The following is a 19,486-nucleotide window of genomic DNA, read 5'->3' on the forward strand; positions in this document are numbered from 1 at the left end:
GAGGGAGAAGAAACCTAGAGCTTGTACTACGTTTAGCAAAGATACTCAAACTTATCGCAGTCAAAATAATCTATGTTAAGTTAGTTTCCAAATACACTACGAAGAATTTAAGGACGTTATGTTTTTCCAGCCGCCTCTTACATGTTTCTGGGACTCACCCAGCATAAATAGAGTCTTCTGCCCAAAACAATCCCCTCCCCTCAATCAGATCTTCAGAAAACAACTTCGTATTTTACTCCTGCCTAAAGTGGCTGCCCTCCCAGAAAGCCTCAACATTGCAGAGAATCGGGTTCAGGCCTCGATGATTTGGCCCAGACCACAGGACCATCACCCAAGTTTTAGGTATTCCGTCAACTACAAATTAGTCTTTAGAATCCTCTACTAGACCGAATTAGATCCTAGGCTCCTCTACCCTGGTAGATTCAAACCCTAGAAGTACATCTGGAATCATCCCTATATTCATGGGTATCCTGTAAATGGTCCCCCATTTACAGGATACCCATGTATCCAAGTTTACAATAAGTGGACCTACACATGCCCCTACATGTGCCTTCCAAAGTGTTCAAACCAAATTTGCTTTCACAGGCATAAGGCAGCAGGGTGCCCAGAAACCTGGCAGGGCCAACCTGCAGGCCAGACTACATACCTGAGGGGAGTTTTACTACTAACCTTCTGCGATGGCATGATGCCTAACAAAGGAGCAACTAAGAGATATCCCTTGAATTTAGGATTCCTAATTTTCTGTAATCTCTAAATTTTCTGGAATTCCTTAGGAACACAGGCTAAATAGATACAGGCTCAAGTAAAGAGAGAATCTGAGTTGTACTCAGAGATGACCTATCAACATTATTCAAGAAAGACAGCAGTTCTTCTCCAGCTAACGTGGGATCTTCTGCTAAATAAACATAACCTAGAAGTTTAGGAGAGAACTTAATAGAAGTTATATATTTATAGAGAAGAAGCAAGAATCACTAGAGAAAATTCTAAAGAACTTAACGAATTATAAAAGTTACAGTATTTACATAGGAATTTTTCTCAAAATACAGTGCTTCAAAGGCTCTACAAGAACAGAGATGTGCAGGGCAAAATGGTTACATACTGGACTCAAGAGCAAGAACAAAAGTCCAAAAACAGCTTTGCTCTCATGCAAGCAAAGCAAAAATATCCCTGAATAAAAGAGCAAAAGAGAGGCAATAAGGAAGATACCTAGTAGAAGATGCTAAGAAAGCAGAGAAGAGATGAAGCAGAGATAAGAATATCTGCCTCCGTTGTTCCTGACTTCAGTTTTCCTCTAAGCTGAGCACACACATTGACTGCAATCAAAAAGATCATGACCAGCAGAACAATCAAAGCCACATGGTAACATATGGACCTCCTCACTGCTCCCCTTCTGACAGGAATATGGTCACTGTAGTGTCACTAAACATACAGACACGGAAGCGTGAGGAGGCAGGACACAGAAGGCAGGGAAGAGGTGAAATGCTTAGACGGCTACCGCTGTCTCCCGCTCCCAGTCTCCCCCTGCTGCGAAGGTTGGAAAGAAGCTGAGGACCAAGCGAGGGGTGAATGGGGGGAGAGTAAAGAGAAAAATGATGAGTGGCCCTAAAAATCAAGGTAGGCCTTCTGGGAGCCTCAAGATGACAAAACAAACAAGATGTAGTTTAGGACAAGAAACTGGGTCCCTGGAGCTTAGGCCATACCGAGAAAACATTTCATCACAACGCTGAAAAATACACACATGGCATAATGCAAAACAAAATGCTTCAGTGAAGAGCGTCATTGGAATTTCCCAGAAAGAGTTTATAAATTAGACATACAAAAAATAAAACATAAGATTCACATTTCCAAATTATCCACAGAGTACCTAGTGGAAGGGGTTAATGTACAGACTGAAAAAGTAGGTAAAATACCCCAACCAAATGGTGCGTGCGGTGATCAGAGGACTCGGACGACAAGCCTTCCAAAGCGCTCGGCAACAACCAGGGGTGCGAGACGAGGCGGGCGACGTCCTCCTCTCGCCGAAGAACTGACGTGACACTCACAGGAGAGGGACCGTATCCATTCCGTTCACTTCTTCACCTCAAGAGTCATTCCATCAGACTAGATCTAGGCGAGAAGGTGAAAGTATCAGTGGTTTTTATCTTTTTCATGGTAGAGAAGTGGAAAAAAACGCTATTTTCCTGTCTCCTTGTGTAGCCCCCAAGAGCTCGTAAATGTGCTCCCAGGAAGGTCCAGAGACTTTGTCTTTTTCCACGATGAACTCTGGAATATTAAACTAGACCACAGTAAAAGCAGGGCTTTAGCATTCTGAGCAAGATAATTCTGTATCACTGCCATAAGCCCAGCATGTTAGCATCACTAGCCTCTACTCGGAAAATGCCACCCCCTCAGTCCTTGTTACAATAAAAACAATGACCCCACCTTTCCAATGTCCCCTAAGGGAGAAGGCACCACATTTCCAGCTGAAAACGATGGAGTACCATTTCTCTGTGATGATGAAGCACCCTTAGAAAATACTGCCAGTCTAAAACAACTGGTTCTTGATACTCAAAAAGACTCTCACTCACTCTCTCTTCTAAAAAGAAATGTTGGGGTTGCTAGAATTTGTCCTAAACCATCAACAGTAACCAATATTTGTGCCAGAAGCTATTTACCTGCAAAGGAGAATCAATAAACTTTATCCTAGAGAGGAATCTTCGCAGCTCCCCACGGCCAATTTTGGGAGTGGTCTCCTTTAGCTGGACCATTTGGCCTTCCATCAGTGCCCACCGCAGACTAAGCTTGGTGACCACCAGGGGTGCTGGGTGGCCTTTGGAGCTTGGCCCCGTTGTCCTGGTAACATAAAAGGCATCTTTCCAGAGGTCGTTAATTCCAACTGAGGAAGGACAAAAACAAGAGCAGCTAATAAGGACAGAAGGCTTCCACTAACAGTAGAGTGGTTTGGTTCAGCAACTAGATTCATTCGTTCATTTACTCCTTCATAATTTTTATAAGAAGTTTACTGAGCACCTAACTAGTGCAAGGCACTGAGCTAAACAGTGGGTGCATAGTGGTGAAGGACTGGATGCCAGCAAAGCAGCACATTCTTCTGGGTCTTTGTACTGCTTTTTCTCTGAAGCAGTTTCTAAGAAAGCCCCAAATCAGGAAACCAGGAGCTATGCCAGCTATGGTGGCAAGTGAGCACAGAATTCCTACACTGTCAGCATGTGGCCACACAAACTATTACCCTGGTGCTTATTTTGTCTTATCTTTAAAATAGGTGTTGTAATAAAAGTGGTCTTGATTCTTAATTACCATTATCAATTGTTCACCAAATGACAGTATTCTATGCTGATACTGAAAAACAGCTCATTTGGATCCAATCACGGGGTTTTTTGCAAGCAGACATCTCGGGCCCCCACCACACGCAAAGCCGGTGGATAGGCGTGCTGCGGCTCCCAAGACACTGAGAAAGCCTTAGCTTCTACTCAAAGGCAAATTAACTTTGGAAGGAGAGAGCAAGTCTTCGAATGGCAAGAGAATATGGAAAGTCGTAAAGGACATGTGGCCAGTCCGGTCGTCCCCATCCTTCCCCAGAAGCACAGCAGATTCCCCAGGCCAGCCTGAGGCAAGGAGCCCGTGGGGCAGAGACCAGCAGACACTTCCAGCCTGGCAGGTAGCAGTGGCCGAATTTCCAGGGCTTCACATTTCCTGAATTACGGGGTCCCTAATACAGGATCCCAATTTTGCTGTATGATATTTAGATACATATATAAAGTAAAAGAGTCCTTCCAAAATGTGAACAGTGGTGATGAGTGGTCAGAGTATGGGTGATTTTTCTTGTTCCCTTTCTCCTGGCTGCCGTTTCTATGCAATGGGCATGCTTCCTTTTACTAGCCAAAGGAAAGTCTCCTAAACCAATGCCCTCAGAAAACATTCTAAGTCCTGAGCTCCCAAAGGGTCAAGAAACTACTCTGATTTGTATTCACAGCCCCTGGCACTGTGCCCGACATATAACTGATGGGCAGTGAACACCTGCTGAGTGCACGGTGCAGGAATCATTGCCCTTTAAGACTTCCTAGGAAAGGGGCTGCATTTTCCCCTCAGCGTGCAGCAGATTCCGAGGGCACCGAGGGTACAGGTCCTCCCCCTGAGAGCCTGGTGCTCTTCCCAAGGGAACACCCGGCAATGGCCCTGGGGCACCAGGGACACCAGAGAGAACAAAAGTGGCTCAGCACACTCCCTGCTGTCACCTGAAAGCACACATCCTTCCCTCAGTAGGGCCGTGGTACTCTCACCCGAGACCACCACATCCTCCCCTCCCCGTCTGTGTACGCAGACGCCCATCATCGTCGGGACCCACCCTCTGAAGCTGTTACTGTGCCCGTGGCATTGGCCAGGTCCAGGAGAATCGAGGGGAAGGCTGGATGCAGGAGGTAAAGGTGGTGAAGGCTGGATGGCTCAGTTCCTAGGATGACATCCTGACGATGAGAAGCAAAAAGGAAAAACAAAAGTAACTCTGCATTCCCATACAGGGGGGCTCTTGGATGAAAAGGGCAGAGGGGACGGTGGTGGTTACGTATTCCGCTCAGATGCTAACACCTGATCTCAGCTACGAGGAGAGAGAAACTCCCAGGTACAAGAGACATATTTCAAAGAGTTCAAAACACTAACTAATCACTAACTTCATCAAACCACTACAGTTAGAAAATGCTTCCTTTCTTATAACAACAACAACAAAATGTACAGGTCCCAGAACAGCAATCTGTAGTGGAGACTCGGCCGTCTCCTGCTCGCGGGAGCATCGGAGCGCTAGTCCATCCCCCGCAGCAGGCTGGCATGTGTGAAGACAGCATCTACGTATGAAAACACAGCATGCCAAAGACATTTCCTCTGTTTGGATATTAAAACCAACTGCACATGTTGGACTAAAAGTCACAAAAATCTTATCATTTACAGAAATAAATAGAAGGTTGACCAGACAGGTGTAAGTGGTTAATTATAAAACAAAAATTGCAAGGCCTGAGTGTCAGTCTCCAAACTGTCAATTGCAGAACAAATAAATGCACATTGGGACTTCCTTTAACAGGATAATTTCTGTGCAAGGATGATATTTGGAAGGACATGTATGCAGCCACACTGCTGTTAAAAGCACAGAAAATCATGCGCGTGTGCGTACACGGCTGCCCTACTGAGCTCCCCGAGAGAGCATCGCCGCTCCCTCAAGGAGGAAATAGACCCCCAAGAAATGACAGACCCCCTGCTTCTATATTGTCAGCAGGGGAAGAAATCCACTAAGTGAGGAGAAAAGTGGGCAGGAAGCTTGCAGCCCCCACACTCCTGACACACGCTCACAAGGCAGAAGAGGGCTTTGCTCACACACCTCTAGATCCCAGGCATGATGGGACAGATTTCTGGCTTAGCTACCACGACAAGAAAATAGCTAAACTCCTTCCTCACTGCCTACAGCATAGGCCCAAATTCCTTAGCATGAAAACCAAGGTCTTATATCACTTAACCCAAATCTGCCTTTTCCAGCCTTCTTCTACAATTATTTACCTGCCCACCCCATGCTTCAAGAATGTCTGATGATCACCCAAACGTATGCTTCACTTTGCTCTACCCAGCTCGTGCCAGTCTGACCCCCCCTTAGACTACCTAACTATCCTATCCAGCTCATTTCCTCGCGTTAGAACACTTCTGGTCCTTAGGTCCCTGACCTGAGCGCCACCTCTTTCATGAAAAGCTCTCTAATCCCTACCCCGCCCCCCCCCCGCCCCCCGGCAAAAGTAGTATCTCCTTCCTTTGTGCTTCCATCTAAAATTCTTATTTGCACTTTCTATTACAACATTTGTAACATGCCTTTGTTTGTGCATATTTTTGGATGCTTACATGTGAGAATCATCTGGTTCAATTCCCTCATTTTATTAAATGAGAAAATCATGGTAATATGTTAGGGAATAGCTGAGTTAAAAGCTGATCCTTGATATGAGGGAATATATTAGCGCCTTCATGGACAAAGAGCACAAAGCTCAGAAAAGTTAAGTGGCTTGTCTGAAAACACACAGGTGGTGAATTCAGGATTCTTCCTCCTTCAGGCTCCACCCCCCGCCCCCTGTGTCCCATCATCAGGGATCATCTGCCTTCTCTAGAGGGCCAACACTACAGAGGCGTATATGGCACCTAGCACACAGCAGGCCCAGGTCACGGTGTGTTGAATGAAATCGAAGTGGCTCTCTCAAAAAATTCACAGGCACCTTACAGTGCCTGACTCATCAACTCCATCAACATACCGCGGCATAGCATTAAAGACTTTCTAACATCTGCCTTTTACGTATTGAACTCTCTCTTCCATAATCTCCCCAAGGGAACTCTCAACGTCAGCCTAGGCAGTGTGCCTCCCCACTGTTTTGCTGTCCCTGTCCCCACACCTGTTCCTCACAGTCTCAGTTACTCCCCTCAAAGCCCAGCCTCATGCTCCATGAACCTGCCTTGCCCACTGCGGACCAGTCATGACTCACTCTCTCTTCAACAGCTGCAGCGCCTGTGAATCCCCTGTAAATGCAGACCTAGGGTCTCAAGAGGGCTCTCTGTCCTTTATCTAGCCTCCCGCTGCTGCAGCCAGGAGCCAAGGGCTGCTGTGAGCTTTCCCACTGCCTGGTGGAAAGGCAAAGGCGCTCAGCAGAGCTCAGGAGGAACCACGTTCCTTTCTGCTTAGCCCCCTCGAAGGCTGCTTTCCTCCACCCATAACCACTTGGAAGTGCGGCCGATCTAATAAAACCTCCGGAGCCAGTCCGCCCTGTGGGGCCACTGCCATCCAACAAAGGGACAAAGGGATCCTCCCAGCTCACTCACAGAATTGGGAGATGTAGCCGACAGCCCTTCAGCCCAAAAGAGGAAGACAGACTTCTGGTCTGAAGTAACTGCTGAGGTGGTTGGTGTTTTTTTCATGTGACAGGGAACACTGTGATTCCAAGTAACAGAGCCAGAGTGCCCATCCACCACCATTATCTGTAAAAGAGAACACAGTGAGTACAGCCCGTCCTCAGGAGGGCAGCAGGCCCAGAAAACACCATGCCCACACACACACACACTCAAATAACATATAACAACATGTTGAGTTTATTAGATGTGAACAAATCAGGTGTTCAGACAGCATTAGGTAACAGGACCCAGCTTTCTCCAGCCCTTATTCCCATTCCATACAGCCTACAGGACCCCAGAAGGCTCAGGTGGGAAGGGCACAGCATAAAGCATCTAGTCCACCTCTCATTTCACAGGTGACAAAATGAAGGTTCGGGGGCAGGAAGTGACCTAGATTGTTCCGTGTGGCTGACAGCCCAAGAACAGAGCGCCACTCTGCAGTGGTGGCGCTGAAACCAGAGGCCATCAGCAGCGCCTTGCTCCTGCTGCTTCCCTCCCCCGGCCGCAGCCGCGCTTCGGGAACAGTGACTAAGTGAACGCTGCCGTTCCACGCACTGTGCTAAGAGCTTTCTGCGTTTGACTCGACGGGTGTCACGGCATATGGAGGGTAGTCTCAAATTTAAAAGACCACAGTCTAAGCAGGCAAAAAATAAATTAAGAGAAAATGTGCTCCTTTGTTGCATCTCTCAAAGGATAATTTAAAAAGCTTAATTCATCATCCCTGGCAGCATTTCTATCTCCTTTCCCCGCAAGCACCTCACAGCCCGTCATTTGACAGAATCCCCCGGGGACTCCCCTGCCTACCTCGAGCCCCAGTGTCTTTCGCCTTTTCTCCTCAGCGTCTCCGTCCTTCAGGAGTGCAAAGACCACGCTTCTTTCTGCAATCCCTTCCCTACCCCTGCAGCCTCCGAGTCTGGCCCTTCTCTGCCCATGCTCCGACTCTGCCTCACAAAGGTCTCAGGACCAGCCAGTGAGACAACCTCCTCTGAGCAAGCACAGAAAAAAACAGGCTAGCAGTTCAAGATTCTTTTTGATAGTGTTAGGAAGAAGAGAGGTGTAAAGACATTGCACTAAATGACCTCATCCAGTCACAATAATGTTATGAAGGTAGCAGGCCGTGTTGTGACCCATTTTATAGATGCAGAAACTGCAGGTAGGTGAAATTATGTAATTTGCCCAAGGTCACCAATAAGTAGTGGAACCAGGATTAAAACCCAAGTCCTAACCCCCTCAGCATCTCAGCCCTTAACCAACCTACTACATCTACCCTTCTCCCTTAATACTGCTAGGAATGCCAATGAAAATTCCAATTTCTACCTGAAATTCTTTAGAAAGACAATCAGACATTGCTTCTCTCCTGTACAGCACTGCTGGAAGACTCTCCCTGAAGTGACTCATATCATCGGATCTGCCCTCTGTGGATGACCAAATAACCCTACTACATCCACACCTCGTCCGAATCCTGCAGCCTTGTCTTCATGGCCCTCCATCAGCTAAGCTCGCTTCATCTTGGGCGGGAACGCCCCTTACCTACCCGTGTTTGTCCATCCTACAAACCTGTCCTCCACACCCATGATTCTGCACATCCAACCCCTGACTGGCACAAAGCATCTCGTGACTCCCTGCACTTGACCTGCTCCCCACATCCGTGTGGCACTGTGTACCTCCGTTACAGCATTTACCACACGGTGGTAGAGCCATGTGCCAACAGGTACTCCACACAACTATGAGTTACAGCAGTGGCCTCGTCTCCAGGCCGTGTCTCCACACACGTCATCTGTGTATCCAGCACAGAATTTGGCACACGTTAGCGATGATGATTAAGCGTGTGTTGAACTCTCTCTCTCTCAGGGAACAGTGTGAAATATATAGTTACAGTGAAGATGGACCAGAAAGCTAGGTCAATTATCAAAAAGAAATTTTAAAAACTCTAATTCTGCTTGTAACGGTAAAGAAATGAAAATTGTCTATCCAATCATTATATCCTCACAATATGCAGTCGCATATAAAATCAGAAAGAACCAGTCAGTGTCCTAGGGACATGCCACGCCATTCTGTCTCCGGACCTCTGGTCTTGGTGTTCCAGGCCTGGCATGCTTCCCCGTCCACCCCCTCTGCACCTCCCAGAAATACAGTTCAACTTTCAAGACCCTGCTCCTTGTTCCCTCTTCTAGAGTGCCCTCTGTAACAACGCAGCCTCCCTCGATAGTCTGCCTCCTCCGAAATCTCAGGTGTGTGCTGTGTCGTCTGAAGTACTAGATTTGTTTATGCCTGCCTTTCCCACCAGAGGTGTCAGCAAAGCCCCAATGGCCCAACTGTAAGTTACAGTCCAGTAGAAGGCACCCCTGTGCAGGAAGAAGGTTAGCTACAAAAGCGTCCAATGCTGCAGATGTTAGCATGAATTAAGTTTTCATTTTATCCATTCAGCTAGACTCTTGAGTCATTTTGACGGAAGGGGCCATATTTTTAGGTTGTTTTTATTTCTCCCAGTGCCGTGCACAGGGCTGCACACAAAGTTATAGTTATATAAGTTTTGATTGATTTGAGTTCCAAGATTTTACCTTTTTCATCCCAATTCCATCCTCTATCTGCAGAAGGAAGTCTAATGTCTGATCGTCAGTGAAATACCCAGGAGTAGGCTGGCTACAAATGAGAAGAAAGTAGGTGGCCAAGAGTGAGTAAGAAAAAGAGGAAAACAATGAACTCTTTCCCTCCCCCCCACATCAGTTCCAGATAGCCGACAATTGTTCTGGGCGGTTTTTAAACATAGGAAAGTGGATTCGAAACAGCACACGGGAGAAGGAGCACACTGCAAACCTGTGCAGGCCCTGAAGTCTCAATGTCCAGAACGGTGTGAGATTCTGCCCCCGCAGCAGGACAAGGGCCTGTCTGGCTGTAATCAGAAGGTTGCTGCAATTCGAATCCGGTGCCTTCACCATCTGGAGCTGCTCGACCCCGTCACTGAATCACCAAGACGCCAACAGTTAGTCTCTAGCTTAGCTGAGCTCCCTGCCTTTTTCTCTCAGTATGCACGTCTGTACACACTCTCGTATTCTCCTCCCACCATTAGAAGTCTGTCGTTCCCGCTGATATCATTTTCCTGACCTTTAGAAAACAAGGATCCCTAGAAAATTCATGCAAGTTCATAAGGAACTCACGGAAGTGCCGCACACTTCTCAGATTGGATACTCTGGGAAAGAAAGCAGAGCCAGGAAGAACAGGGAAGGGAGGCGGAGATCTGGGCGGGAGTCCTGGAATTGTCCTTAAGCTTGGACAGCAACTCCTCGTATGCACGTTATCAAATCGTTTCTTTCTCTGGACAACTGGGACCGTTTATTTCCCATCTCTCACATTCACTGGCACAACATGACACTGCCTCAGAAAATGCTAGAGAACGATTTGAAACTTCTGGTATTCAAAAACTGAAGACCATTATTACCCACGTTTAGGGTCGAATAGGTAAAATCCACTGCACGTGACAAACGACATGCTTTTAGTTAAGAAATAAACAAGAATAAAAAATAAGATTTAATGGATGCTATCCTTGCTTCTGCCTAAATGATTCTTCAACTTAGAGAAAAATGCAGGAAGGGTAGGGCAGATGCTTCAGCGCAGTTTCACACACAGTTATTTTAAGTAACCCTGTCCCCTCACCTGAAGGCCCTCCCGCCTCACCCTGCCCCACTCTGACTCAGAACCTAAACAAGTCTCCTTCCTTGCAATCTACGTGCGAGGGATCACACGTCACGGTCACTAACACATAGATATCAACGCATCATGGTATTAAGAAAAGAAAATTTCTCACGTTAATCAGATCAGAAGACGTATATTATGGCTGTAACTGTTTCTCCCCAAAGCTCTGCCCACTCATTCACCAGCCTGGCCGACCTGAGACACTCCATGGCACGCGAGCGCCCTACCTGTAAATGTCAATCAGTTCAGACAGGTTGATGGATCTTCGCTTCTCCCACTCTGGCTCTTCTATCTGCAGAGAAGGTGGTGAGCTGTCTCGATTTTGGGCCTGAACAAAAATGTCCCGCAGGGCGACAGCTTGGATATTTCCTAGCACCACAGGAAGAGCCAACACTGAGAACCTGAATTCAGCAGCCCTCTCTCCCAGGATGGGGACCTGTTTAATACGGCCCACCCAGACTGGCCCAACACGTAGGGAACCGGGGAGTGATTACGCAGATGCTACACAGGAGTACTCTCTTTACAGAAGGCAGCAACGGAGAGCAGAATTAATAACCTGCGATGGGCGGGGCAGGGAGCAGCTCCCACTCCAGGAGGTGAGGAAAGGGCTGGTGTCAGCAATTCCCGAGCTTTCACCCTGTCTCCCAAAAGAGACCTAATCACATACACCAATGGGGAACGGTGGCAGAAACCAGCCTTGCCTCTTACCAAAGCCGAACAGGATGTAGACAGCCCCATTTGCAGTGATGTAAACCTGAGGACCAATCAGATTCCCCTCTCCCACGATGCTGTACTTCACAGGTCGGCCCACTGGACTCCCTGTCCGGCCAGACACCAGCAGGAAGCACAAGTCTTGCTGAAGAATTGAAAGGAGGGGGTTTTGTCAATAGAAGCCCTATCATTTCCTAATCAAATAGTTTCTCCACTCAGTCATTGCTTTATTGTTAGCTAAGTGTACAGAAACACTTTCCAAAGTTGGAAAGCATCAAGCCAAACCTGCTTTATTTCCCTCTAAGTAAGAAAGAAAGGCAAATGTCCCATTTGGGACGTTACCTCGTTAAGGTACCTGGCAAAGGGCATCTTTACGGCAGCTCAGGCAATTTCTCGGAAGCACAAATGGTGAACAGTCTCCGAGCCCAGAATTCTAGCCCAGAGCTAAATATAGGACAGCTGACCCCTGGGCCTTTACTGCCATACCCAGAAATTCCCAGTAATTTTTGTCTGCAACAAGTATCTATGCAGACACAGATCTCCATCAAAACCTTACATGTCTGGCCTGGCCACTCTCAACCTTACCCTAAAGCAAAGGTAGTCAAACTTTTTCTGTGAAAGCCCAGACAGTAAATGTTAGGTTTTGCCAGCCAAATAGTTTTTGTAGTAACCACTCTACTGCTGTAGTGTGAAAGTAGCCATCGGTAATACACAAATGAATAGGCCTGTGTTCCAATAAAACTTTATTTACAGAAACAAACAATGGGCCAAATCTGGCCTGCAGGCCATAGTTTGCCAACCCCTGCTCTAGAGAATTTTCTTTTGGGAAGAGAGTCGCTGGGGGGGGGAATAGGAGGACTGTATCGATATAATGACTTCAGTACAGCTTTTGACAAAGTTTATTATCCTGAGTTCTTATGGACAAGATCAAGACAAATGATTTTCAGTGTACCCAGAGAAGGAGTCAATGACAACCCAGAGAGAGGTTCTGTTGGGATGTCGCAACACTCTGCTTTTGTCCCAATCCTCTCATCATTCCTATCAAAGACTTGGATGAACACAATTCGAGCTTATCACAAAGCTGAGAGGGCTACCTAACATGCTGCATGGCGAACTCAAAATTCACAAAAGTCTTAGGCTGCATGACGTGGCAAAATCTGGAAGAAACTGGGACATTAAAAGATGTAGATGTTTTAACTGATTATAAACAAAAACTGAATCTTAGAAAGGCTATCACAATCGTTAGCTGCATTAAAAGAAATACAGAATCTATATCAAAAGAAGTAACAATTTCCTTATGTTGCTAAAACTGACATTAGAAATAGAATACTATTTTCAGATACAGGTGCCATATTTTAAAAGAGATACAGACAAACTGGAATGCAAAGAGAAAAAAATGAAAAAAAAAAGGGGGGGCCTGGACTTCATGTAGCATGAGGACCAGTATGAGAAATTGGGGATATTTAGCCTTTAGAGTAGTAGCATGCTTAGCGAGATGAGGTTAATGAGTAAAAAGGGCTTTCCTGTAGAAAGAGGATTAGATCTATTCAGAGTAGCTCTACGGGGCTGAAGCTGAACAATGAATGGAAGCTATGAGAAGGAAGAGTTCTCATCAAAGACAGATTTTCTAGACCTGAGCAAAAATTAAACGGACGGCTTCACAAATGAGTGGCATTCCCATCAGCCTGAGCACTCGGAGAGAACGGCTGCCAGTGAGCCTGGAACACTGGGTCAGAAACTAAAGCGTGGTACGAAGGGGTTACCCACATGGCTTTCCAAGGCCCCTTCCCATTACTGTTCTAGGCCAGATCAGTCCCTCGAACCCCACACCAGGTCAGCTGTCCCAAGCCAACCTCACTCTACACCAGATCTCAAAATGCAAACACTCTACGTCGTGGACCTAACGTGCTTCATCCCTTGTGAAGGAAAAGCCTTCCACATCTGCAGCTTAGAGTAAACAGGTTCCTCAGCTTCTCTGTTGCTGGTATAAAGGTCAAAAGCTGTCAGTATAAACATAAAGCTACTGCTCTAAACCCATAGCTTCTCCAAGATTTTTTAGTACAGTCTATCACTTTTTTAGGCAGAATGGAGACTATTCCATAGCTGTACACTGCTGTGCAAATGAGTAAATTCTTTGAGGCAAGTTGGGCACATTTTGCTTTCTGACAGAGACAAAAGACAAAGGCACAAAGTAGGACTGGCAAGATGCCAATTCCTCTATTAGAGGCCACCTCACTATGAAGGGTCTCGAAAGGCCTGAGGCAGTATCCCATCGCCACCACTGGGGTCTGGGTGATACACTTGTTCAGCGTCCTGCTGACCGCAACTCCATTAAAAAGGAACCGCTCACACTTCCCGCTTTGGGACCTTCGGAGAATCACTCCCTGATGGATATACTCACTGAAATTTGCCCTAGACCCCATGTTTACTCACAGTGATGGGAATAAAAAAAGATTATATAATCCCAGAATGCTTGGGTCAGTAGACTTCAGGACCAACCAGCCCGCTGAAGGAGAACTAACGGAAAGCACCCTTAACCTGGACTAGCCTTCAGAAACTTCTGTCACCTTTCTTCTTTCCTCTCATCTCTCAAACATCAGGTTCGCCCGGTGTACGAGAGCAGTACCCCCCAAACTCGAGACTGGCGGGGCACTTTAACATAGTTCACGGTGCTCTTGGCCGAACACCACAAAAAACGGATAGATTTAATTCTGTTCTAAATAATAGTACTTGCAGATTTTACAACTCCACATACGCATTACAAAAATCACAACAGCAAACACAAGGTCTACTAAAATTAAAATTATCCAATGAGATAAAAAAATGATCTGTATCTACATTCTTCTACAACTATTCTTTCCAGATTGTTCAGTTCTTTTGTCCACACACATGTTCCGGCAGAGTGACACTAGGATGTCTTAGAGAGACTTTGACATGAGCTCCGAGAAAAACTTCAGGAATAAAAACTTAAAACTGAGATAATTATCTTCATTAATTCTGTAATTTAGGGAGAAAAAATGCCTAACAATTATTTTACTGAGGCGGAGAAGAATTAGCTCCAGGGCAATGGAGCTCCAGGGCAATGGAGCTCCAGGAAGCATAGTTCAGGAGCGTAAATTGAGGACCACTGTACCAGAATCAAAGTCTGTGCTGCACAGCCTTAACTGCAACTCTCTTTTCTTCGGTCACTCTTCTTATTTCTTGTCTAACTTACATTTTTCTCTATATTTGTTTTATAAACTCTCTATCGGTCTATCTTTTCTTTTATAGTTGTAATAAAAGTTAAATATAATAAAAGAATACATACACATAGGCACTATGCCAGGCACTTTATATATGTTAGCTTGGACTTCGTAACAATCCTGCCAGTAGATGTAACATTCCCATTTTACTTACGAAGAAGCTAGGGTTTGAGTAGGTTCCTGGCTGGCCCAAGGCCACAAAGTTACAAAACAACAGACAGGGCAGACTTCACACACAGACCTCCCCTGGATCGAAGCCCGCCCTCCCCGCCCCCCGCCGTCCCTGCCACAGTGAATGGAGCCACAGTGAGACTGCCAGGGGAATGGGTTCGGAGTGACAGCTTATCCATTTAATTTTCCAGAGCAAATTTCTTTAAATCTAAGCCCTTATAATAAGAGGTTTCAAGCAGCATTTATAATAACAATACAAAGAACTAACTAAAGTTGAAGGATTCTCTACAAGAAACGAGGACCATTTAATATACGGCCTACCTGTGATTCCCCAACAGCCAGAACCGCAAGGTCTCTAACGCCATCTTCATCCACATCTGGCAGCACCACCCCTGGGGCCCCCAGGGTGCTGTTGGGTAAGTAGTTTGCGTTTAAGGTCCAAAGAGTTTTCCCTAGGGAAGGATACACAGGCAGTCAACTGGGGCTTTCAGGGAGAGGCAGCCGCAATGGCCCAAGGCCAGAAAACAGAAATGCAAAGGCTGGACAATAGGCAGCACAATAGGCAGCAACTCCTACTTCCTTTTTCCTTTAGTTTTTTTCTTACTGGGAAGGAAGGAGCAGGGAGTATGCGCTGAAATCCTCAAGTGTCCAGCTAACAAACCTGTGTAATAATGTCACAATTAGATTTTTTAGATTAAATGGTGGTACTAAAGTCTCTGCAGGAGAGAGTGATACCAGCGGACAGCCTGCCTGGACAGTTGGGAGCGGGCTGAGGGTGGGCAATAGGTGGGGTCCCCGGGGAGATGGAGCTGGGCCACAGGAATGGGACCTGGAAGCCACTGCTGCGGGGGCCACACCCCTGGGACACTAAGGGGTGGTAGAGCCGGACGATACCTTCGGGAACCTCCTGGGGTTAAGGCAAAGACATCGGGTATGGCAGCACGTCCCCAGGACTGTGAGGTCGCACTGATCCCAGCACCTGCTTTGCAGACACTCTGCCCGGGTGCGCCCAGGTGCGGAGGTATTGCTTGTGGCTACAGCTGCCCTGCCCCTCCCGCTGAGGCAGGCCTCGGCGCTGCCTCGGAGGCTGTGCGGGGTCCCCAGTCCCTTTACTCAGGCTCTGGTTCAGTCACTCTCTGCCAGTGGCCATTGAGTGTGGGCAACTTGCTTCCTGGGGGACCAGGGCATGGGAGGCACAGAGCTGACAGAGCACCATGGGAGTCTCCCCCATCAGCCATGGTGGCAACAGGAGGAGGTTCTTACACCGAGCACATACAAGGCAGGCAAGATAATTGGATAGAGGGAAAAAGCCCCTACCCCGTCCCAGTACCAGATTGAGGGTAGCACTAGGGCAAGGCAGGCACATGCGCAAAAGAAGTTAAAATGGCAGCAGGGGTGGGGGTGCTGGACCAAAGAGGCCTGTCCGTCTGGCCCAGGCAAAGAAGGGATTGGTTGGGAGGTGGACCCACCCAAAGGATACAAAAGTTTAGAAATTAATTGGTCATTCTTTGAAAGCACCTGGTCTATTCCATATCAAAACTAATATAAACCCAGGGGAAGAAAAAAACTCTCTCTTCCTCATTGCTCACTGCTAGGGACCTGCCCTCAGTGCACTGGCCTGTCGTCTCCATGGGCCACGTGACCTTGGTAGTCACGTGGCCCATGGCCACCAGCAGGGAGTTTCTGTCTCTTTCACTGACCTGGTGGAGCACTCACCAGTGCGCTCACCATGCTCTCTGGCCCAGGAGCATGAGAACTTGTGGCCCCAGCAGCTGCACGGCCAGTGGCAGTGCCAGCTCCACACACAGCCTCCAGGCGGGAGCCTGAAGCCAGACAGCAGCTGGGAACAAGCTAAGCTGCCTGGATGACCGCTTAGCAGCCCTCTCGGGCCCCAAAGGATGGTACTTTAAAATGGAGCAGGAACCCCAGGCACTGCCTTCCGTTTTGTCTCGCTGAGGGTGGCTGGGTCTTGCCTGGTTTTGTGGAGATGAGCTCGAGATGGGGAGTCCTCTGTTCTCCCAGATCGTTCTGCATCTGAATAAAAACCTTTCCTTTCTCACCCATTTCTCTCGAGTTCACCTTTTGGCAGAGGGGCCCATTTTTGTTCGATAACAAGAGGAACCCACTTGTCTGGGACAGAGGAATTGATCAGTTAGAGATTAGAGATTATTACAACTATTAAGGAATCCCCTGGGGCAGCCAACCAGGAGACTAACTCTCTCTCCTAACATGTTTTCACATGAGTAGGACACTGTAGGAGATTTTCAAGGTGACTTCAACTTGAGTTAACTCACATTCAATTTTTTTTTGCTCAGAAGTACCTAATGACCAAACTCCATCCGCTAAACCTGGGAAGGATGAAATTTATTCAGCTTCACTTGAGTCCAAGGTGTTAACAAGCATGCTTGCAATATACTTATGACCCTGTAAAGGGCCTTCATTACTGTGATTCTTTTTCATTCCTTTTGTCACGTATGTCTGAACACAGTAAGATAAAAGGCCAAATCAACATACCTCAACAAACCTTACTGTCTTCACCAACAGATTTTTAAGTAGTTAAGGGCTGAGTTTACACATGGACCCTCTATATATCAAATATGAAGAGACAACACTCAGCTGTCTTTTGTGCAAACAACAAAGTAGGGAGACTACTGAAACCAAAGGCCTTACGGTATTGTCTGCTCAGGTTAAACCATGGATCTAGCACTCAATCTGTTACCTCTCCTTCTACTATCTCCCTAAATAACACCTTCCAAAGTAGTGAATGAGATTTTACACCAAGTGAGAATGGAAAGGTCCCTTGCTCAGCAGATTGTTCTGATCTGAGATTGTGGCTCACTGGAGCAGAGATATTTTGTGGCGAATGACTTTTACCTGATGTCGCATTGAATGCGCTGAACATCTTGCGTGTCCCTGTCACAAGGCAGATGGTCCCGGCCATGCTTCCTGGCATCAGATCCAAGCATGTAATGTCTCGAGCCTCCTCAGGGAGCGGACTAGACCAGAGTGTGCTGCCATTCATCCCCGAAAGGCACACAAGCAGAGCAGTTGGCCCTGAGACACCTAAAAGCACACAAAAGAGAGAAGACAGGAAAGGAGGCAGAGAAAATAAGAGGTGGGGATGACCAAGAGACCAGAAAACCAAAATAAATGGTGGGAAGGCAGCATCTCACACCTGTGCACTCCTATTTCAGGCAACAAGGTCTAAAAACAGAGTGCCTGCCACGTCTGCTCAACACATCTCTCGTCCAGGACCAGAGCCATGGACCTCCTCCGGGCTGCCTTATGGTTTCTGGGCCTGTCACCTGAGTGCCACAAAATACCAATATCCTTAAGGACAACGACTGTTGCATTAATTTCTTTACCCTCCGTGTCTTACAAAGCACCTAATAAGTAGCAGCCAATTGTTTTCTAAATTAAAAAAGGAGCAAAATAATCAAGAATAAGAGAAAGTAGTTATTGAGAACAATAACAAAAAAATGAAAAGAACAGGAGGGAAAAAGATATGCTCAGAAAACTGAGGCTAAACTAGAATACCTGCAGAGCAGGGAGCAAAATACCTGAATTCTAATCATCACTAGCAAATGCTCCCTGAGAGCAGAAAAAAAAATTAAAAACAAAAACAAAAACAAAAAAGGATTACACCTAGCAACGATCAGTAGATCTTCCTGGTTTAGAGTTCACTGGAATCAACTGATTTGGCCCTGCTCAGGATAGAATATTTGGGAAAACGTAATACCGAGGCCCAAGGATAGCTGGTAAAGAACTGGAGTAGCTCACCTCTTTAATGAAAAATATTTTATGTCAATTAACATAGCAGAATAATAACCTTCTCTGGCGCCAGCTTTACATTCACTTTCAGTGTGGGATACCGACCCATCTCACACACTTTGCACCTCCAGCACAGCCAATACAGCTTCATGGCACCTATTCCTCAGTGCTGCTGATTAAACAGACAGCCTGAAAGCACAGGATGACCTGCAGCTCACTGTTTCAGCCTTGGCTGCCAGAAGCAGTGATACACATGACAAATCATGGTAATAAATGCCAATGTCCAGACTCCCCAGGGATGCTGTGATTAACATATTGTGCTGCCCTTCCTCCCGCAGGACCCTACCAACTCTACATCAATTCTCTGACCCATCTTTTTCTAGAGGATGATGGGTTATCCCTCCACACTAGCCTGTGACTCCTTATGGCAAAAACCACACTCATTTGTTTAGCTAAATGTAACCAGCACAGCTCAACATAAGGAACACAGCAGACATTTAATGCACATTTATAGAGTGAATGGATGAGCAACAGAACAAACAAATAAAAAAACACAATCCTTATCCTCCATGGCACAGATCTTAGAACCCAGTGTGTGGAGTTTTGTGCACAGCAGTTAGATGAAAGGGTCAAGAACATGACCTCCACAGCCACATTCCCAGACCTGGAGCCCAGCTCTATCATTTACAAGCTGGGGAACACTGGGCAAGTTCTTTAGCCTCACTATATCTCAGTTTCCCCATTTGCAAACAGGGGGTAATAACATTAGCCTACCTCATGGGATTGAGCTGACCGATAAATTAATCCATAATATGTTATAGACTTACAATGGTGCATAGCACATAGAAAGTGCCATATGTTAGCTATGTTCTTTTTAAAATTTATTGCCAAATCAGGCTGGTTCATACTGTGTCCAACCAAACCCATGACCTTGTCATTACGAGTCCTGATAAATAGCAAACATGCAAAATACAAAAAAAAAAAAAAAAAAAAAA

General features: G+C 46.5%; 1 protein-coding gene across 1 annotated transcript in view; it reads right to left on the reverse strand.

Moving 5' to 3' along the window:
• Positions 1 to 490: 490 nt before the first annotated feature.
• FAM234B (family with sequence similarity 234 member B) overlaps positions 491 to 19,486 on the reverse strand; it is a 30,840-nt gene continuing 11,844 nt past the window's right edge. Inside the window, exons 4-13 of the mRNA XM_054591408.1 lie at positions 17,595 to 17,783; positions 15,042 to 15,172; positions 11,305 to 11,452; positions 10,824 to 10,965; positions 9,721 to 9,864; positions 9,465 to 9,546; positions 6,835 to 6,990; positions 4,343 to 4,460; positions 2,655 to 2,875; positions 491 to 2,106 (exon numbers count right to left, since the gene is read on the reverse strand). Of these exons, the coding sequence (XP_054447383.1) occupies positions 2,101 to 2,106; positions 2,655 to 2,875; positions 4,343 to 4,460; positions 6,835 to 6,990; positions 9,465 to 9,546; positions 9,721 to 9,864; positions 10,824 to 10,965; positions 11,305 to 11,452; positions 15,042 to 15,172; positions 17,595 to 17,783 (1,337 nt within the window). The 3' untranslated portion in view covers positions 491 to 2,100. The remainder of the gene's footprint in view (positions 2,107 to 2,654; positions 2,876 to 4,342; positions 4,461 to 6,834; positions 6,991 to 9,464; positions 9,547 to 9,720; positions 9,865 to 10,823; positions 10,966 to 11,304; positions 11,453 to 15,041; positions 15,173 to 17,594; positions 17,784 to 19,486) is intronic.

The sequence above is a fragment of the Pteronotus mesoamericanus genome, unplaced genomic scaffold, assembly GCF_021234165.1.
Source record: "Pteronotus mesoamericanus isolate MK-2021 breed Mesoamerican mustached bat unplaced genomic scaffold, CSHL_Meso_final scaffold_21, whole genome shotgun sequence".
Lineage (NCBI taxonomy): Eukaryota > Metazoa > Chordata > Mammalia > Chiroptera > Mormoopidae > Pteronotus > Pteronotus mesoamericanus.